Source organism: Xenopus tropicalis, chromosome 8 (assembly GCF_000004195.4).
Source record: "Xenopus tropicalis strain Nigerian chromosome 8, UCB_Xtro_10.0, whole genome shotgun sequence".
In the NCBI taxonomy this organism is placed as follows: Eukaryota; Metazoa; Chordata; class Amphibia; order Anura; family Pipidae; genus Xenopus; species Xenopus tropicalis.
The window spans coordinates 123,267,500-123,290,226 of NC_030684.2; the positions used below are offsets into that span (position 1 = coordinate 123,267,500).

General features: G+C 41.5%; 2 protein-coding genes across 2 annotated transcripts in view; both read right to left on the reverse strand.

Annotated features, from left to right (window-relative positions):
- Window positions 1-5,295: 5,295 nt before the first annotated feature.
- Window positions 5,296-6,099, reverse strand: LOC116406824 (vomeronasal type-2 receptor 26-like). Its single transcript, XM_031891749.1, has one exon. The coding sequence runs from the start codon at window positions 6,085-6,087 to the stop codon at window positions 5,296-5,298; it is 792 nt and encodes a 263-aa protein (XP_031747609.1). The 5' UTR covers window positions 6,088-6,099.
- Window positions 6,100-8,158: 2,059 nt separating this feature from the next.
- The window catches only part of LOC105948117 (vomeronasal type-2 receptor 26), a 31,410-nt gene continuing 16,841 nt past the window's right edge, over window positions 8,159-22,727 (reverse strand). Inside the window, exons 5-7 of the mRNA XM_031891750.1 lie at window positions 11,386-11,616; window positions 9,089-9,304; window positions 8,159-8,164 (exon numbers count right to left, since the gene is read on the reverse strand). Of these exons, the coding sequence (XP_031747610.1) occupies window positions 8,159-8,164; window positions 9,089-9,304; window positions 11,386-11,616 (453 nt within the window). The remainder of the gene's footprint in view (window positions 8,165-9,088; window positions 9,305-11,385; window positions 11,617-22,727) is intronic.

The following is a 22,727-nucleotide window of genomic DNA, read 5'->3' on the forward strand; positions in this document are numbered from 1 at the left end:
TATTTTGACACCTAAACTGGGTTTTTTTTGGTATTTTCTCCTGCAACAACTCCCTGCAACTTGTACTTTGACACCTAAGCTGGGTTTTTTTGGGGTATTTTCTCCTGCAACAACTCCCTGCAACTTGTACTTTGATACCTAAGCTGGGTTTTTTTGGTATTTTCTCCTGCAACAACTCCCTGCAACTTGTACTTTGATACCTAAGCTGGGTTTTTTTGCATTTTCTCCTGCAACAACTCCCTGCAACTTGTACTTTGATACCTAAGCTGGGTTTTTTTGGTATTTTCCCCTGCAACAACTCCCTGCAACTTGTACTTTGATACCTAAGCTGGGTTTTTTTTGCATTTTCTCCTGCAACAACTCCCTGCAACTTGTAAAGATCAGGCAGCAGCACAGGACAGCTATGTGCAGACTGGTAACAGATACACAGGCAGGGAGGTGGGAGGGGTTTCCCTGCTACAGCAGAGTTCAGCCTGTCAGTCAGTGCTGTGACCATTTCCTGTGGGAGAATGAAGAGACACTCCCATCTCTCATTTCAGTTTAGCTTCAGAGGAGTGAAGATCTCTCTGCAGCTCTGATATAAAAACGATTTTAGCAGGTAAAATGCATTCAAATCGTATATTTCTGCAAGATTACATAGATTGAAGAAAGATGAATCATATAACTGAATATGAAGGTGATATGAAATGTCTCCTTTGAAGGGATTTTTGGAAATGTCATCAAAATTGCCAGCTTTAGGAAAGCTTTGCAGCTTGGTACTTTGGAGTAGATAGACATGGGTACCCATTTTGAATTCAGGGGAATGTGTACTTTCCAAAAATATATGACTTTCTGGGGTGAGTGTACTTTTTACTAGCTTTACCCCACATATAATGATGTAAATGTGTTGATTTTGCAGGAGCTGAAATGAGAGAAATGATAGATTATATGTCTATGAAGATTTTCATTCATCCAGGTCATGGTATATCTAGTATAAATAAATTTGAAGCAACTGGACTTGTTTAGTAATCATTGAAGACGTTTCACTACTCATCCGAGCAGCTTCTTCAGTTCAACTGACTGGTATGGGAAGTCCTCAGCATATATACTCTTCCACTAATCCAATCACAATGGCACTATGTAACTCTTCAGAAAGGTAGATAGATTATATGGGGGTATGTTCACATTGGGGCCCCTACATGCCACATACTTAGGTAAACCTATACATATTGGACATCAAACTGTTCAGTGGACCCCTGGCGTTCAAATTTAGGGTGTTTTATCTTGGTACCTAATACTATGTGGGAGAGAAGGTGCTGGAAACTGGAAGCTTTGAAGGGATTTTTGGAAATGTCATCAAAATTGCCAGCTTTAGGAAAGCTTTGCAGCTTGGTACTTTGGAGTAGATAGACATGGGTACCCATTTTGAATTCAGGGGAATGTGTACTTTCCAAAAATATATGACTTTCTGGGGTGAGTCTACTTTTTACTAGCTTTATCCCACATATAATGATGTAAATTTGTTGATTTTGCAGGAGCTGAAATGACAGAAATGATAGATCATATGGGGGTATGTTCACATTGGGGCCCCTACATGCCACATACTTAGGTAAACCTATACATATTGGACATCAAACTGTTCAGTGGACCCCTGGCGTTCAAATTTAGGGTTTTTTTATCTTGGTACCTAATACTATGTGGGAGAGAAGGTGCTGGAAACTGGAAGCTTTGAAGGGATTTTTGGAAATGTCATCAAAATTGTCAGCTTTAGGAAAGCTTTGCAGCTTGGTACTTTAGAGTAGATAGATATGGGTACCCATTTTAGATTCGGGGGGTTGTGTACTTTCCAAAAATATATGACTTTCTGGGGTGAGTGTACTTTTTACTAGCTTTACCCCACATATAATGATGTAAATGTGTTGATTTTGCAGGAGCTGAAATGAGAGAAATGATAGATCATATGGGGGTATGTTCACATTGGGGCCCCTACATGCCACATACTTAGGTAAACCTATACATATTGGACATCAAACTGTTCAGTGAACCCCTGGCATTCAAATTTAGGTTTTTTTTATCTTGGTACCTAATGCTATGTGGGAGATAAGATGCTGCAAAGTGGAAGTTTTGAGGGGATTTTTGGAAATGTCATCAAAATTGCCAGCTTTAGGAAAGCTTTGTGGCTTGGTACTTTGGAGTAGAAAAACATGGGTACCCATTTTAGATTCGGGGGGTTATGTACTTTCCAAAAATATATGACTTTCTGGGATGAGTGTACTTTTTACTAGCTTTATCCCACATATAATGATATAAATGTGTTGATTTTGCAGGAGCTGAAATGACAAATGATAGATCATATGGGGGTATGTTCACATTGGGGCCCCTACATGCCACATACTTAGGTAAGCCTATACATATTGGGCATCAAACTGTTCAGTGGACCCCTGGCGTTCATATTTAGGGTTCTTTATTTGGTTACTTTATGACCTGTAGGAGATAAGATACTATAGACTGGAAGCTTTGAAGTAATTTTTTTAAAAAATCACAAATTTTGATAAAAACCAATAACTTTAGGAAAGCATTGCGACTTGATAGTTTGGAGTAGACAGACAGTTGTGCCTATTCTGTATTCCCCAGAATCTGTTTTTTCCAAAAATGTACAATTTTCTGGGATAAACCTTCTGTTAGTGGAAATTTTGTCCTTGAAATGAAAGTATGCAGCTTTCTTGAGCAGTGCTTTGGAAATTTGGTAATGTACTGCTGGGAGTTTTTGACCTATACAAGTGACAAATCTCCATAAAACTATATATATTTGGTATTGGCATGTTCAGAAGACATGGGACTTTCCAAATCAGTTGTATATTCGTGCATAAAATAATTTTTGTTTCTAGTATGTGTGTTTATATTATGGAAAATTAGATTTTTTTTTGCATTTTTAGACCTTTAGAAGCCTATATCTTGTTACAGAATTGGAATTACACAAAAATTCTACTATATTTTGAAAGCTTAGGTTGTTCTGAAAAAAACGATATATTGTTTTCCTGGGTAAACTAAAAGTCCCCCCGAGGAAAGGCCCCTAAAGTGAAACAGTGCAAAATGTTCAAAAACTGTCTGGCAATACAAGTTCCGCTTTGACCAAAACAGCTGGCAGTAAAAGGGTTAAGGGTATGTGCCCTAAGTATATTTTATATTGCATTAGCAAATACAAGTAAAGTCTTGCCCAGAGAGCTGGATATATTATCCTCAGAACAAGGAATGCAGTCAGGGCAATTCTGAATAGATCAGTACACCTGTTGATATTACACACATAAATAAGTAAAGTGTAATGTGGGCTGTGGTAAGGGCATGGAAAGCTTGCTCATAAATCCTGGCCATATAAGAAGGCATAAAAAGTTCAAAATAAACTTTTACCTAGTGTGTCTGCTTCACCTTGCAGCTCAAAATCAAAACTGCTTTTTTTCAAGGAGAACTTCTGGCAAAGTCCAGTGATCCTTAACTTAGGGGCACATTTACTAAGCAATTATGAGATAAAGTTGGATTTTTTCTTACTTCTAGATAATTTTGAGATTTACAAGTGGGTTTTCACCAGACCTAGAATTTTTTCATTATTATTCCCAAAAAAAATTTGTTTTAGAAAATAACTCCCCTCATTCGTGATTTATTTATGTTTAGTAAACTTTTTTTTGTAAAATAATTTTTACTATTTAATTATTGAATTGTTTTTTGGGGGTTTTGCCTAAAAAAATTATTTTATTGCCATTATGGATAGCGTATTTGCATTTTATTGCATTTTCAGTTCTGCATAGGTGTTATTTGCGTGATTTTGTCCTTAAAACTAATTTGGCCAAGCCAAAATATTCAGACTGTGATTGCATTCCGCATTGTTCTTTGTTACTTGTTTTTGCCCATGGAAATTGTGTCTGCTCTATATCAATTTGAGTACATCTACATGACACATAGTTTGGTAAATCTATGCATATTGGGCATCAAACTGTTCAGTAGACCCCTGGCATTCATATTTAGAGTTTTTTATATTGATATGTTAATACGGATACATAATGGGGTAAAATTCAAGCTTTGTGACAATTTTCAGAAATTTCATAAAAACCGCTACATTTAGCTTAGCTTTGTAGTTTGGTAGCTTGCAGTAGAAAGATGGACTTTTTTGGTTTCATCAGAATGTGTACTTTCAGAAAATATATGGTTTGTAAATTGTATATGGTCTTTGTACTGTTAGGGGGTCTTATGGCACATAATACACATACCGGATGCTTATATTACAGCAGCCAACGTGGCAGACATGAAAATTCATATGCACTATTTTCATTTTGGTGCCTTTGTATGCCACATAGTTTGGTAAATATATGTATATTGGGCATGAAACTATTCAGTAGACCCCTGGCATTCATATTTAGAATGGTTTGTGTTGCTACGTTAAGAAATATAGGGGAAAAAATTGGAGTAAAAGGCAAGCTTTGTGCCGATTTTTAGAAACTTCATAAAAATTGCTTTAGCTTACCTTTGCTGTTTGGTGCTTTGCCATACAAAGACATATTTACCCATTTTACATTCGGCAGAATATGTATTTAGGATGTATTTTCTTAGTATCAAATGCTATGTGGGAGATAGGATGCTTAAATTGGAATTGGAGATTTTTATAGAAACTGGTAAGAAAAGCATTGATATATGTATTGATATTGTATTTTTTTTTATTTAGAGCTCTAAATCTTTTTCCAGAAGTGGAAATAAACAAAGATTTAGAAAGTGTTGTATATCTGTACTGATTCCTCTGTTAATAGACTGACTGTTCAATTACATCTGCTAGGAATTCATTTGTGTTCTATTATATCTCAATAAAGAAAATTGTGATGGATAATCCTATAGTGAGTAGAGATTTACATATCTGCTCTCCCACAATAAGTGGAGGCTCAGATCTGCTGTTACCTAACAGGGCCACCATTGCTCACACTACTGTTAATATATATCACTACCAGGATAGTGATACATGCAAAGTTATATATATATTTCAACTGTTATTTAACTTTATTGCATCTTATTGAGGGAACTCAATCGATTAACAAATAATTAGATTATATTAGATATTGAATTGGATATTAGATAATGCTATTCTTTAAATAATCTCCTGTTTGTTACTGCTGGTTACAGCACTCAGTTGATCACACACTTATATTGTGGTTTGAAATGTGTTATATACACTATTGTGTTGGTCCTATTAAAAATAAAATACCCTCAGAAATGTCTTTTACTTTGGTGCAAACAAAAAAAAAAACACACAATTTTTTTTTAAAGTCTTGATAATCATAATATCAATATATTAGTCTTTGTGGTGATTTGTTTAGGGTTTAAGAGTATAATATAGCATTTAGGGACAAATACACAGGACAATAATCCAGCAGTAGAGGCAAGGATGGCGAATATCTCCACAGCCACCATGTATTTGCCTTTGGTGCTCAGATATGTTGGGATGAAGGAGGCCCAGACACTAAAGAACACCAGCATGCTGAAGGTGATGTGCTGTGCCTCATTATATCTGTCTGGTAATTTTCTTGCCATAAAGGCAACAATAAAACTAAGAAGAGCTAATGCAGCTGTGTAAGCAACTGCCACATAGAAAGCAGCAATAGAACCTTCATTGCACCAGAGAGTCATTGTCTTTTGTGTTGTCTTGGTATCGAGTGCCACAAATGGTGTAGCCCATATCAGCCAAGTGCTGCAAATGGCAAGTTTGCCTAATGAACAAAGTAGTACAAGAGAAATAGAAACCCTAGATCCCACAAATTTCCTTAACCTGGTCCCAGGTTTTGTGGCATGAAATACAATTACAACAGTCAATGTTTTTCCAAGTAAAGAAGAAATGGCGACAGTATATAAGAACAAAAATGCAGTTTGTCTCAGGATGCAGGTTATGGGCACAGGGCGCCCAATAAACAAGAAACAGCAGCAGAAGGACAAGAAGAGAGAAACAAGAAGGATGTAGCTGAGGTTCCGATTATTGGCTTTCACAATTTGGCTGCTCCTGTTCTTTATAAAGAGCCACAGGACTGCACCGGTGCATACAGAGAAGAGAAGGGCGGCAGTTGCTAATACCATTCCCAAGCAGTTCCCATAGGAGAGGAAGTCCACAGCTTTTCTGAGACAAAAATCCCTACTTGGATCGGACCAGTGATCTTCTGGGCATTGGAGACAATGTTCTGCATCTTTTAATAAGTAGTTAAAAATGAAATAATTTTAAATCTGCGATGTAAATCTGAACTCTGTTATGCAATTTAGTCTTATAACACCAAGTAAATTTCTCAGGTTTCATGCATAATTGTTAAATAGTGATTTTTTCTCCTAAATAGTGATTTTTCTTCCTCTCCCATGAAGAAGAGCCAAATAAAGACTAAATGGTGGCATGGGTGGTATGTAATTGCTTTTAATGCCCAGGGCCGGATTTCTAAACCGGCCGCCCCTAGGCCGCCCCCAGTCGCACGCCCCCTCCCCCCCGAGTGTGCATGCGCGAAGAGGAGGGTTGCATGCACATGCGCAATGTGCGAAGAGCGGGGGGTAAGGTTGCGCGCACGCATGCGCGGTAGGCCAAAGTTGCATATGGAGCAGTGGGGAGAAGTCCCCATTGCTCCGTATGTGAACGAAAATTTTAAAAGATTTTAGTGCGGCATGCCGCCCCCAGGTTTTTGCCGCCCTAGGCCCGGGCCTTTGTGGCCTCTCCACAAATCCGGGCCTGTTAATGCCTATGACAGACCATGCTCTTTATTGCCTAAAAATGGTGGGGGCGCTTTTGCCTGGATACTAAGGACTGCAACATATAAAGTGTTTTAAATGTGGCAATTCTAATTAATACAAAGAGGCAGGAATTTCATGGAGATGTATCTCCTATGGGAGAGGAGAATTCCCACAGGCAATAAAGCGCCCTGTGTGTCACTGCCCTTACTGTTATAACTACTTATACCAATTTGTTTAAGACAGGAGTCTACACTTATATTCTTGAAATATACTTGCATGGATCATTCTGGGTTCAGCTATATCCTGAGTGAATTGCAGATGGCAGACTACAAAGTGGCTTAGTACCAAAGTTGTTTTTGGTATTTAAGAGTGGTCCTGATGTTGAATTTGGTAATTCTACATGGAATTTAGGAAACACCTTGTTCTACCAAAGAGATTTGCCTTAATAGTGATAGTGTAATCCTAAACACCGTATATATGACAAAATACTCTTTAATGAAAATCGAGTGAAAATATTTAATGGTCCACTGACCCATTACACAGTGACCAAAGTCCAATTTCTGATGCAATCACAAAATGGATGGAACTGTGGGTGCACTACATTTCAAAATAGGCACAATTACACCATTATGTCTGGCATAATTTACAGTGCTTTGCATGCGAGTGATGTTTGTGCCCAATGACTGACACAGGGCACTAAGGGAACCCTGGAGCTACCATCTGATCAGGAGAAAACAGTAGCCCCAGGGTACACACAGCGTTGTGTGTCAAAAGTCACAGCAGTAGTGATGAGCGAATCTGTTCATATGGCTTCGCCGAAAAATGTGTGAAACTATGCAAAATTGTGAAATGGAGAAATTCGCTGCAAATCCATGCCTGGTGAAAAAAATTGCTCATCACTACATAGCAGTGCTGAATGAAAAGCAGAAGGACCGATTGGCAACTGAGTGCAACTATACTGATGTGTGTAAAGTTCATTTTAATGAAAGTGATTTTAGATGCCGCTCACTGTGGGGAAGTGCGCACATTATCAGCTGTGTCTGTGGACATAAATGATCCCTTAAGACAAGGATGTGCAATATCAGTTAGTAAAGGCTTACCCGGAGAGCTGGCTATCTCACCCTCAGAACAGCGAATGCAGTCATAGCAACAAGGGAATTTTCCCTTCTCAAGAGCTTTTCAGTAGCCAGTAGGACAAATGTCATTACACAGAGAGACTGGAGTCTGCAGAAACATAATGACATATAAATGTATGGTTCTGTAATTGGACCTCAGAAATAGACTCTTAAGTAACAAAAGATGAATTCTTCAAAAATGATCTCCCAATATAGCATACAAAATCATAATTAGTTTTAAGTGAAGATGAGCATGAGCTTAGGTACCATGTTGTACAAGATACTTTACTAAAGTTAGGTTTGCTTTAACCTACAGTATATAACTATTTCTACAATAAGAGGAATGACAGTTATTGATTCAAATTAAAGAAAATCTAAATGATCCCACTGACCTTTTTCTATTTAAATAACGATCATCTCTAAGGGGCCCATTTACTAAACAATTTTGAGATAATTTCGTATTTTTTCTAACTTTTCATTAAAATTCCATTCATTACATTTCCACAAAAAAACATACTTTGCGCAAAGAATACCAACATTTCAGAATTCATTAGTGCTTTGGTTACACTTCCCTCGGGACTATCTTTTCACCAGGTTTGATCTGTCGCGTGCCATTGAGTCCTATGGAAGGCTTCCAAAGCCAGACATGGAAGGCATCAAAGCCTGAAAAGTTTTTGTGGCATAACGAACTTTTTGGCACGAAAATATCACGACTTTCGGAACACAATTGCAATATTTTCGATATTAACGATTAAAGCATTTTCGTGACGTTTTAGAACTTTAGAAATTATTTTGGTTACTCCAAATTTATACTATATTGTGTTTTATCCCCAGAAAAAAATTGGATCTTAGTAAATGGGCCCCGTAGTGTATTGGGTGCTACTGCATTTGCATTAAAGTGTTCCCTAAGCTCTAAATTTGAGATTGATGTATCTTTTTGGCCACCATATTGGATTAACCCTTTCTTCTTATATAAAATCTGTTCATGCATAAATCCTATGAGTTAGATGCTTTACAAAAAAGAATCCGTAATGGCCCATTAATGCATCAGTGTGTAGGCACTTTCAAGTTTTCCCAATAATTACTCTGTCTGTGTGAGAGAAAAGGCTTTCTCTTGAAAACTGCTATTGTGAAGGGTATGAATAAAGCACAAACAAATGATAGTATCTTTATTAAAACTTACTTTTTGTGTTCACAGGTGAGTTGGAACTGTTTCTATAGCAGTAGGAGATGTATAGCAAGGAAAAGTTTACCTTATTGAAATATGGACGCCATACAATGGTGCTTTCATTGATGAACAGCTTTAGAGAGGCAGACTGCACAAAACTGCCAACAGGAACTTTTGTCATTTGTCTTTTTGATTCAATAAAGTTGAGAATATCAAATTTCCCAGCAACAGATCCTTGTTCATTAAAGAATATTTCATCAGAGAATGATTTTAGATAAGCATTTTTCAGGTAACGGTTCAGCTACAGAAAAAGACATTCCCAGTTAACGCACCCTGCAGTAGTCCAACAGTCCTGCAGCACTGTCATATCAGTCATTCCCATTCCCGTTTTGACATTAATTTTTTTCGCAAAATGGGCGACAAAAAAATAATCTTTTGCCATTTCATGAATCTTTTGAAAGATTTTTTTGTGCTATTGATTGAATAGCAGAAACATGGGGACTCATTTATAGAGAGCGTTTGGCAAAGTACATAAAAGGAAAGCTACTAAGGCAGTTTATTGGCAATAGATTAGCCACAATAGTGTAGAAATGCTATATTTATTTTGTAGAACATACCTGAGTAAATATCCCTAGAAGCTCTCTCTGTGTGTTTAAGATAGCAGCTGCCATATTGGCTTTGTCTGACATCACTTTCCTGCCTACAGGCTGCTGCCTGGTAACTCTGGACTTAGATTATAGCAGGGAGGGGAGGAGGGAGAAGGAAGGGGGAGAGGAGAGCAAGCTGAGCAGGCTCAAGCCCATGCCCTGGAAGTCTGAGCTGAGAGAAGGAAGTCTGATACAGAGAACCATTTTTACACAATAGAAGTAAACTTCGAGTTTTGACAGAGAACTGGAAGCAGCATTACTGTAAGGGGCTGATTTACTTACCCACGAACGGGTCGAATGGAGTCCGATTGCGTTTTTTTCGTAATGATCGGTATTTTGCGATTTTTTCGTATGTTTTGCGATTTTTTCGGATTCTTTACGAATTTTTCGTTACCAATACGATTTTTGTGTAAAAACGCGAGTTTTCGTATCCATTACGAAAGTTGCGTAAAAAGTTGCGCATTTTTCGTAACGTTAAAACTTACGCGAAAAGTTGCGCATTTTTCGCGTAAGTTTTAACGCTACGAAAAATGCGCAACTTTTTACGCAACTTTCGTAATGGATACGAAAAACTCGCGTTTTTACGCAAAAATCGTATTGGTAACGAAAAATTCGTAAAGAATCCGAAAAAATCGCAAAACATACGAAAAAGTCGCAAAATGTTCGTTTTCAAGTCGGAACTTTTCCAATTCGGGTCGGATTCGTGGGTTAGTAAATCAGCCCCTAGGTGTTTATGGCTGTATTTACACAAACCTAAAAAAAAACATAAGTTTTCTTAGTTTTAACCTTTCCCTCTTCTTTAAAGTTGGAGGTTTTAGTTGAGGGTTGGATGGTGAGGTCAGTTTAACAATTAGTTTAATTGTAAGAAAACCTTTTTAATTAGATCTTTCAGTAATGGAAATCACGTTTTCTTAACATATACATTGAAAGAAATGGCAATTTTCTTTATAAATAGGAACATTAGAAAAAAAACCCAGAAATGTAACAGTTGAGTTCATAAGCCCCTCGTGGACATATAACTAAAGTCATTAGGATATCAATTTGTCATTAGACAAATATGACTTTGTCAAGTTCCCAAAATGATATTAAATATACAGTAACAATTATGCTGATTGTCAGTATTTTTTGATTTTTATTACATTTTAATGGTGACTACCAAATATAAAAAAATTATTCATCTCGCACGGAAAGGATTCACCTTGTATTTTGATTCTTCTGTTAAATCTTTTGATCCATGATTAAACAGCGCTCTGTCTAAATGCATCTGATGTAAAGCTTGTGCCAGTATATGAACCGTGTTGTAAATAACAGACGTTATATAATTAGAATTTTTCCAGTTGTGGGACAATAAGCAGTGGCTATTATTTGAATGAACAATGAAACATTTAAGATATGTCTTAAAATTCTCTACAAAGTGTTTGTCGGGCATCCTTCCCCAGTCTTTATGAGACAAATAGTTATCAAAACCAGGGATCTCCCCTTTGTGAACCGATATAAGCAATGAGCCATTCAGTGTTATAAAGGATTGCATATAAATAGAATCATCAAAAGCATTAAGAGCAACTGAAACTACGAAAACTTTACCCGTCATTCTTAATATACCTATGTCCCACAATATAATCAGATGCATTATCAGGAGTAGGGTGCAGTATAAGATAACAACTGTAGCAGATAATTGGTCAATTAATTTAATGTTTTCATATGCATTCATATTATTTATAGAAACTGGAATCACAATATGATATTCAACACAAATTCCCTGATTCTTCATCTCTTTAATCAGTTCCAAACTAGCTTTATGGTTTCTAATATCGTCTGATGATACGATCCCGACCCACGTCCATTTAAAGTGGATCAGCAGTTGTACAATGGCTTCAAACTTTAAATACTCATTAGGAACAGTTCGATAAACAGATGGGAACAGGGTTCGGTCATTAAACCCAGGGTCCATGGCGCCGTAACTCAGCTGAAGAAAAAGAAAAGACTAATATTTGATCTACAACAATATTTAAACTAGAGTAAATAAGAGGCACAATAAGGAAAATAAATAATCATAATGGGAAATAGTTACATTTAGAATTATTTACCATATTGAGCATTCATTGCACAGTGATCCGGACATAAATGTGAAGAAACTGTTATAACAATCCCACAAAGTTTAGCACTATAAATTTATTGTACGTATAAATGGGAATAAAAAGTGCTCTGTAGGGGTATTAGTATCAGTATTAGTGTGACATTATCATCCCTTGATGGAAGGGACTCGAGGAAGAGGGGAACGCTGGCTTGTAGATCCATCTGTACCCTCAGAGAATCAGAGTGCCTTGGAAAATGGAAATCTTGTAAGTGCAATATATATTTTTTATAACTTGAAATAAAATGATTTTACACTATTTGGGCGCACCCCCACTTTTCATATATTTTAGTGAATGGCTTTGAAGGAGGAAGCAAATTTTGGGAATTCTGAATGCTGTTAACTTTGAGGGGTCTGTAAGTACCCACCTTAATTATCTGTCTGAGTGTGCATTTTGGGATCTGTCCAAAAACCTATTGCCTGCTGTAACTGTACAAGTGGAGAACAAAATACACACTTTTACGCTCATTTCAGACATGCTGGGTGTATAATTGAATTTTGAATACTGCACAATATTACTCCGAATGCTCTCTTATAGCTGCAAGCTTGGAATTCTTTTTGTGTATGGATTGATTTCATCAAGGGTTTTGGGAGATTCTTTATATCCTGAGAAGAGTAAGGAAGGAAGGCTGCTTTTACCCTATAGCCTGTGACTTTGTAATAGGTGTATTAGTGTCAGTAAACCTACTGACTCACTTACAAATATTTTATATATAAGATAACTGCGAATCAAAAATTACAGCCAATTCTGTTGAACAGGAATGAACTCCAGTTGTGATAGATTTTTAAACAAAAGTAGCCCAGATATCTCAGCATATAGTTGTGCCCTTGGTTTGGGTGTGAATAAAGTGCCTCATACAAGCTGAGGGAGAGCCTTTAGTACTTACCGGCAGTGTTTCTATATGGGATTATACAATGGCATAAATACTGTACACTAGAAGAGTATCATTTTCGTTCCAAATTCTTCATCTGGCAGTTAGCGTAGCACAGTCGAATTGCTTTCCAAATGAGCACTAAGGGGCTCTTGCACACCTTAGTCCTCTTGCCCTGGAAAGGGTGCACATTAGAAAATACATGTTGTCATGAGGAAGGTTATGTATAAATTCTGAACAATCACCTCAAGACATCAGCCAGAAACTTAAAACCTGGTCTTTGTAAGGAACTATTGGAACTTGAACCCTGCATGGCCTGTTCAGTGGCTGTGCAGGTACCTCTCAGCCACAGGAGTCTTAGGCTAACGCCACATGTAGCGTTTTCTTGGCAAGCTGAAAAATGCTTACAGAGAATATGCCATTAGTCAACAAATTATTCAGTGAAATAAACAACCATTTATTGGCTCAAAATTTAAACAAACAATTCAAAAAGCATACTATACTAAACAATGGAAAGGTACATCCCAGTGCCTCATGGTGCCCACTCTCCTAACGTGTTTTGCACCATTGGGTGCTTCATCAGAGGAGTCAATTTGTTGACTAATTGTATACTGATTCAGGACCTATCAGTGGGATATAACTTAGGTTCTCTTTCTCAATCTATTATCTTATTACAGAGAAGATGCCCCCTACACTTTAAAATCCTTCTACCTGTGCCTGCACACAAAAGCATTGAACATGATGGGGTACAGGCACATTTAGCTGATATCCACCAAAAAAACACAAGATAAAAAAAACAGCGGATATCAGCTACATGTGCCTGCACCCGAGCATATTCAATGCTTTCAGGTGCAGGCAAAGGTAGGAGGATTTTCAAGTGTAGGGGCATATTCCTGGCAAGTGTTTTCCGGCTGGCCAAGAACGTGCTACGTGTGGCATTAGCCTTAGTTCTTTTTGTGCCATTATTATTTCTGGGAGTTCTTGTTGCCTTATTCTCCTGCCTTTTGCCAGGTGTTGACAATTATTCATTTTGTTCCCTTTAAAAGGTCCCTCCCCTGTTTGGTCCTTGTTGGATCATTTTGTTTATCTTGTTCATTTGTGGGTTGTTCCTGAATCTGTATCCTGTGTTGTTCCTTGTAACCTTGTTATGCAAAGTGCTGTTCCTGAGTTCTTGGTAATCCGTGTTCCTGTACCTTGAGTTCCTAGTAAAGTTCTGTGCTCAAGATTCCTTGTTCCTGTCTCCTGGTAACCTGCTTGATACCTAGCATATCCATATATTGCCTGTGTTTGACTCAACACAGGCAATATATGGTAACATGATGAGTGAAGTTCTAAAAAAAATTTTAGTTTTTAACATCTTTAGCATCAGGGTCGCTGCTGCCATAAAGCAATTACCAGAGATGGCAAAATCACTCCTGGTAACTTTAAGAGCAGATTTCTATATTCTATAGCCCCTACATATTGTAGCTCACACATTTTAATTAGCTCACCCATAGGCGAAGGGTGACTTTTTTGTTTGGGGAGGCTAAAGATGGGCCAGACATAGACTGACCTAAAGCTAATGTGAGACTTAGGGGCCTATTTATTAAAGTACAATCGGGCCAAATACAATTTTTTTTTCCCCAAGTTTTCATACCTTGCGTATTTTCAGCGATTTCTTTCTTTATTTTGCGTGACTTTATTGTACTGTGCGGCAAAAATTATGCAACAAAATCATATTGTCGCAACGAGTACGAAAGTTTCGGATTCATTCAAGCTTCGGTATCGTGACTTTCCTTGGGCCAGGTTGGAGCTGCAGAGTGCCATTGAGCCCTATGGGAGACTTTCCTTGGGCCGGGTTGGAGCTGCAGAGTGCCATTGAGCCCTATGGGAGACTTTCCTTGGGCCGGGTTGGAGCTGCAGAGTGCCATTGAGCCCTATGGGAGACTTTCCTTGGGCCGGGTTGGAGCTGCAGAGTGCCATTGAGCCCTATGGGAGACTTTCCTTGGGCCGGGTTGGAGCTGCAGAGTGCCATTGAGCCCTATGGGAGACTTTCCTTGGGCCGGGTTGGAGCTGCAGAGTGCCATTGAGCCCTATGGGAGACTTTCCTTGGGCCGGGTTGGAGCTGCAGAGTGCCATTAAGCCCTATGGGAGACTTTCCTTGGGCCGGGTTGGAGCTGCAGAGTGCCATTGAGCCCTATGGGAGACTTTCCTTGGGCCGGGTTGGAGCTGCAGAGTGCCATTGAGCCCTATGGGAGGCTTTCCTTGGGCCGGGTTGGAGCTGCAGAGTGCCATTGAGCCCTATGGGAGACTTTCCTTGGGCAGGGTTGGAGCTGCAGAGTTCCATTGAGCCCTATGGGAGGCTTTCCTTGGGCCGGGTTGGAGCTGCAGAGTGCCATTGAGCCCTATGGGAGACTTTCCTTGGGCCGGGTTGGAGCTGCAGAGTGCCATTGAGCCCTATGGGAGACTTTCCTTGGGCCGGGTTGGAGCTGCAGAGTGCCATTGAGCCCTATGGGAGACTTTCCTTGGGCCGGGTTGGAGCTGCAGAGTGCCATTGAGCCCTATGGGAGACTTCACATGTCGCGCTGGCTTAAAAGGAAGCGCGCGCACCTCCGCTCGCAGAAGAGCAGGACGTGCGCATTGACGCGCATGGAGAGGCGGGTGTCCCCGCCTGGAGAGCAGCGGGCGTCCCCGTCGGCCCCCTAGACTACCAGGTACTCTTAGTAACATAGTAACATAGTAAGTTGGGTTGAAAAAAGACATACGTCCATCAAGTTCAACCAGGGAGGATACAGTATAGTGCCTGTGTATAGCACCTGTGGGAGTGGGAGGATACAGTATAGTGCCTGTGTATAGCGCCTGTGGGAGTGGGATGATACAGTATAGCACCTGTGGGAGTGGGAGGATACAGTATAGTGCCTGTGTATAGCGCCTGTGGGAGTGGGAGGATACAGTATAGTGCCTGTGTATAGCGCCTGTGGGAGTGGGAGGATACAGTATAGTGCCTGTGTATAGCGCCTGTGGGAGCGGGAGGATACAGTATAGTGCCTGTGTATAGCGCCTGTGGGAGCGGGAGGATACAGTATAGTGCCTGTGTATAGCGCCTGTGGGAGTGGGAGGATACAGTATAGTGCCTGTGTATAGTGCCTGTGGGAGAGGGAGGATACAGTATAGTAGCTGTGTATAGCGCCTGTGGGAGCGGGAGGATACAGTATAGTGCCTGTGTATAGCGCCTGTGGGAGCGGGAGGATACAGTATAGTGCCTGTGTATAGCGCCTGTGGGAGCGGGAGGATACAGTATAGTGCCTGTGTATAGCGCCTGTGGGAGCGGGAGGATACAGTATAGTGCCTGTGTATAGCGCCTGTGGGAGCGGGAGGATACAGTATAGTGCCTGTGTATAGCGCCTGTGGGAGCGGGAGGATACAGTATAGTGCCTGTGTATAGTGCCTGTGGGAGAGGGAGGATACCGTATAGTACCTGTGTATAGCGCCTGTGTATAGTACCTGTGTATAGCGCCTGTGGGAGTGGGAGGATACCGTATAGTACCTGTGTATAGTACCTGTGTATAGTGCCTGTGGGAGTGGGAGGATACAGTATAGTGCTTGTGTATAGTGCCTGTGGGAGCGGGAGGATACAGTATAGTGCCTGTGTATAGCGCCTGTGGGAGTGGGAGGATACAGTATAGTGCCTGTGTATAGCGCCTGTGGGAGTGGGAGGATACAGTATAGTGCCTGTGTATAGCGCCTGTGGGAGCGGGAGGATACAGTATAGTGCCTGTGTATAGCGCCTGTGGGAGCGGGAGGATACAGTATAGTGCCTGTGTATAGCGCCTGTGGGAGCGGGAGGATACAGTATAGTGCCTGTGTATAGCGCCTGTGGGAGAGGGAGGATACAGTATAGTACCTGTATATAGCGCCTGTGGGAGAGGGAGGATACAGTATAGTACCTGTGTATAGCGCCTGTGGGAGTGGGAGGATACCGTATAGTACCTGTGTATAGTACCTGTGTATAGTGCCTGTGGGAGTGGGATGAAATCTGTAGCAAAAGTTCAGAGTTGGTTCTGAGGTAAAGTTACAGTCTGCAGATTCTTCTTTTCAGTCTTCATTTCTGCCCTGCCTTCAGGTTGTAATATCTCCCGAGCCCTGTCTGCATCTGTGCCTTGATTGGTCAGTTGGTCAAGGTGCCAAGCAGGTTTGGGGAGGCTTAGCCTCTAGCCTTATTGAAGATCCGCCTATGAGCTCACCTTTTCAGAACCCACTAAACCCCCTCACCCAGTTACCCACAGTCACAGCCTGGGCACCAGCTGTCAGTGATTTGTATCAGAATCTGTGTTTGTGACAGAACCACATTTGGGTGCATCCTTACAATGAAGAACAGTCTAAAAAACTGGCGCAATTTTACACAACAATACAAATAATTCACAACTGTCAGAACTGAAAATACAATAATTTCAAATAAATGACTTTTGTCTTTTTTTTTTTTACTCCATATAGTCACCAGTCCCTTTGAAAGCAGGACCAGGTCCCAATACATATGGCGCATCTAAAACAACTAACGCAACAGGCTTCAAACATTTGGCACCAAGTTGGCAGTGGCTTTTACTTACTGTCCAACACTAGGGGCCTGGCCCTACCGTCAGGGGCCACTGGCCATTTTTGGATTTAGTGAGGATCAAGGAGGAGACTGAAATGGGACACAGGCAGAACAGGAGCTTGGGAACAGGAACAACTTTATTGAGGCAGTGTTAGCGGTAACGAGGCAAGACAGACGGTAGCTAACAGGCAGGAAATGGCAGACCTCTGATGGATATAAGGCTGCCTGCATTCAGCAGTGCTATATTAATGAAGGAAAGGAGATAGGAATCATGTTGGACCCAACACCTACTCATCCCTTAAATTGCATTTAATTTTATATACACATGTTATAGAGCAGCAAGGGGTGCAACAGGGCCCTGTCTTTATTGTCTGCTCTGTGGCAGGCAGTAGGGACAGGGCTAACCAGTGCCCTTTGATGCTGCAATCTCTGGAATTTTTTTTTATATGACATGAGGTACAGTCCAGGGGAAGAAATGCTTGAATCAGCAATAAGGGACACATTCCTACTTATATTAGGACTCTGCACGTTTTCCCTGATCGTTTATAAATTATCCCTTATATGTCTGCACAACTAAAGTCATCAGGGAACGTTGCTGTAAATTTAAAGAGACTAGCAGCACTTTAAAGTCTCTTGTTAGGCCCTGTCCTTACATGTAATTTCACCATAGTTACATAGTTACAAAGGTACATAGGGTTGAAAAAAGACCAGAGTCCATCAAGTTCAACCCTTCCAAGTAAATCCAGCACCCACAAACCCATACTGACCTGTCTATCCACTCACATACAGACCCACACTGACCTATCTATCCACTCACATACAGACCCACACTGACCTATCTATCCACTCACACACAGACCCACACTGACCTATCTATCCCCTCACATACAGACCCATACTGACCTATCTATCCACTCACATACAGACCCACACTGACCTATCTATCCACTCACATACAGACCCATACTGACCTATCTATCCACTCACATACAGACCCACACTGACCTATCTATCCACTCACATACAGACCCACACTGACCTATCTATCCACTCACATACAGACCCATACTGACCTATCTATCCACTCACATACAGACCCATACTGACCTATCTATCCACTCACACACAGACCCACACTGACCCATCTATCCACTCACATACAGACCCACACTGACCTATCTATCCACTCACATACAGACCCACACTGACCTATCTATCCACTCACATACAGACCCACACTGACCTATCTATCCACTCACATACAGACCCATACTGACCTATCTATCCACTCACATACAGACCCATACTGACCTATCTATCCACTCACATATAGACCCACACTGACCTATCTATCCACTCACATACAGACCCATACTGACCTATCTATCCACTCACATACAGACCCATACTGACCTATCTATCCACTCACATACAGACCCATACTGACCTATCTATCCACTCGCATACAGACCCACACTGACCTATCTATCCACTCACATACAGACCCACACTGACCTATCTATCCACTCACATACAGACCCATACTGACCTATCTATCCACTCACATACAGACCCATACTGACCTATCTATCCACTCACATACAGACCCACACTGACCTATCTATCCACTCACATACAGACCCACACTGACCCATCTATCCACTCACATACAGACCCACACTGACCTATCTATCCACTCACATACAGACCCATACTGACCTATCTATCCACTCACATACAGACCCACACTGACCCATCTATACACTCGCATACAGACCCATACTGACCTATCTATCCACTCGCATACAGACCCACACTGACCCATCTATCCACTCACATACAGACCCACACTGACCTATCTATCCACTCACATACAGACCCACACTGACCTATCTATTCACTCACATACAGACCCATACTGACCTATCTATCCACTCACATACAGACCCACACTGACCTATCTATCCACTCACATACAGACCCACACTGACCCATCTATCCACTCACATACAGACCCACACTGACCTATCTATCCACTCACATACAGACCCATACTGACCTATCTATCCACTCACATACAGACCCATACTGACCTATCTATACACTCACATACAGACCCACACTGACCCATCTATACACTCACATACAGACCCATACTGACCTATCTATCCACTCGCATACAGACCCACACTGACCTATCTATCCACTCACATACAGACCCATACTGACCTATCTATCCACTCACATACAGACCCACACTGACCTATCTATCCACTCACATACAGACCCACACTGACCTATCTATCCACTCACATACAGACCCATACTGACCTATCTATCCACTCACATACAGACCCATACTGACCTATCTATCCACTCACATACAGACCCACACTGACCTATCTATCCACTCACATACAGACCCACACTGACCTATCTATCCACTCACATACAGACCCACACTGACCTATCTATCCACTCACATACAGACCCACACTGACCTATCTATCCACTCACATACAGACCCACACTGACCTATCTATCCACTCACATACAGACCCACACTGACCTATCTATCCACTCACATACAGACCCACACTGACCTATCTATCCACTCACATACAGACCCACACTGACCTATATATCCACTCACATACAGACCCACACTGACCTATCTATCCACTCACATACAGACCCATACTGACCTATCTATCCACTCACATACAGACCCATACTGACCTATCTATCCACTCACATACAGACCCACACTGACCTATCTATCCACTCACATACAGACCCACACTGACCTATCTATCCACTCACATACAGACCCACACTGACCTATCTATCCACTCACATACAGACCCACACTGACCTATCTATCCACTCACATACAGACCCATACTGACCTATCTATCCACTCATATACAGACCCACACTGATCGATCTATCTATCTATCCACTCACATACAGACCCACACTGACCTATCCATTCACATACAGACCCATACTGACCTATCTATACACTCACATACAGACCCATACTGACCTATCTATCCACTCACATACAGACCCATACTGACCTATCTATCCACTCACATACATAAACCATATATACCAACATTAATACTAACAAGACTAAGTAGATATTAGTATTACAATAGCCTTGCATACTATGCCTGTTCAAGAACTCATCAAGGCCCCTCTTATAGTGCCTGTGTATAGCACCTGTGGGAGTGGGAGGATACAGTATAGTGCCTGTGTATAGCGCCTGTGGGAGTGGGATGATACAGTATAGCACCTGTGGGAGTGGGAGGATACAGTATAGTGCCTGTGTATAGTGCCTGTGGGAGTGGGAGGATACAGTATAGTGCCTGTGTATAGCGCCTGTGGGAGTGGGAGGATACAGTATAGTGCCTGTGTATAGCGCCTGTGGGAGTGGGAGGATACAGTATAGTGCCTGTGTATAGCGCCTGTGGGAGTGGGAGGATACAGTATAGTGCCTGTGTATAGCGCCTGTGGGAGCGGGAGGATACAGTATAGTGCCTGTGTATAGCGCCTGTGGGAGCGGGAGGATACAGTATAGTGCCTGTGTATAGCGCCTGTGGGAGTGGGAGGATACAGTATAGTGCCTGTGTATAGTGCCTGTGGGAGAGGGAGGATACAGTATAGTAGCTGTGTATAGCGCCTGTGGGAGCGGGAGGATACAGTATAGTGCCTGTGTATAGCGCCTGTGGGAGCGGGAGGATACAGTATAGTGCCTGTGTATAGTGCCTGTGGGAGAGGGAGGATACCGTATAGTACCTGTGTATAGTACCTGTGTATAGCGCCTGTGGGAGTGGGAGGATACCGTATAGTACCTGTGTATAGTACCTGTGTATAGTGCCTGTGGGAGTGGGAGGATACAGTATAGTGCTTGTGTATAGTGCCTGTGGGAGCGGGAGGATACAGTATAGTGCCTGTGTATAGCGCCTGTGGGAGTGGGAGGATACAGTATAGTGCCTGTGTATAGCGCCTGTGGGAGTGGGAGGATACAGTATAGTGCCTGTGTATAGCGCCTGTGGGAGCGGGAGGATACAGTATAGTGCCTGTGTATAGCGCCTGTGGGAGCGGGAGGATACAGTATAGTGCCTGTATATAGCGCCTGTGGGAGAGGGAGGATACAGTATAGTACCTGTGTATAGCGCCTGTGGGAGTGGGAGGATACCGTATAGTACCTGTGTATAGTACCTGTGTATAGTGCCTGTGGGAGTGGGATGAAATCTGTAGCAAAAGTTCAGAGTTGGTTCTGAGGTAAAGTTACAGTCTGCAGATTCTTCTTTTCAGTCTTCATTTCTGCCCTGCCTTCAGGTTGTAATATCTCCCGAGCCCTGTCTGCATCTGTGCCTTGATTGGTCAGTTGGTCAAGGTGCCAAGCAGGTTTGGGGAGGCTTAGCCTCTAGCCTTATTGAAGATCCGCCTATGAGCTCACCTTTTCAGAACCCACTAAACCCCTTCACCCAGTTACCCACAGTCACAGCCTGGGCACCAGCTGTCAGTGATTTGTATCAGAATCTGTGTTTGTGACAGAACCACATTTGGGTGCATCCTTACAATGAAGAACAGTCTAAAAAACTGGCGCAATTTTACACAACAATACAAATAATTCACAACTGTCAGAACTGAAAATACAATAATTTCAAATAAATGACTTTTGTCTTTTTTTTTTTTTACTCCATATAGTCACCAGTCCCTTTGAAAGCAGGACCAGGTCCCAATACATATGGCGCATCTAAAACAACTAACGCAACAGGCTTCAAACATTTGGCACCAAGTTGGCAGTGGCTTTTACTTACTGTCCAACACTAGGGGCCTGGCCCTACCGTCAGGGGCCACTGGCCATTTTTGGATTTAGTGAGGATCAAGGAGGAGACTGAAATGGGACACAGGCAGAACAGGAGCTTGGGAACAGGAACAACTTTATTGAGGCAGTGTTAGCGGTAACGAGGCAAGACAGACGGTAGCTAACAGGCAGGAAATGGCAGACCTCTGATGGATATAAGGCTGCCTGCATTCAGCAGTGCTATATTAATGAAGGAAAGGAGATAGGAATCATGTTGGACCCAACACCTACTCATCCCTTAAATTGCATTTAATTTTATATACACATGTTATAGAGCAGCAAGGGGTGCAACAGGGCCCTGTCTTTATTGTCTGCTCTGTGGCAGGCAGTAGGGACAGGGCTAACCAGTGCCCTTTGATGCTGCAATCTCTGGAATTTTTTTTTATATGACATGAGGTACAGTCCAGGGGAAGAAATGCTTGAATCAGCAATAAGGGACACATTCCTACTTATATTAGGACTCTGCACGTTTTCCCTGATCGTTTATAAATTATCCCTTATATGTCTGCACAACTAAAGTCATCAGGGAACGTTGCTGTAAATTTAAAGAGACTAGCAGCACTTTAAAGTCTCTTGTTAGGCCCTGTCCTTACATGTAATTTCACCATAGTTACAT

What these genes read in the sequence shown, in the direction of transcription:
- LOC116406824 (XM_031891749.1), bottom strand. Translation starts at nt 6,087, where the DNA reads ATGGTATTAGCAACTGCCGCCCTTCTCTTCTCTGTATGCACCGGTGCA.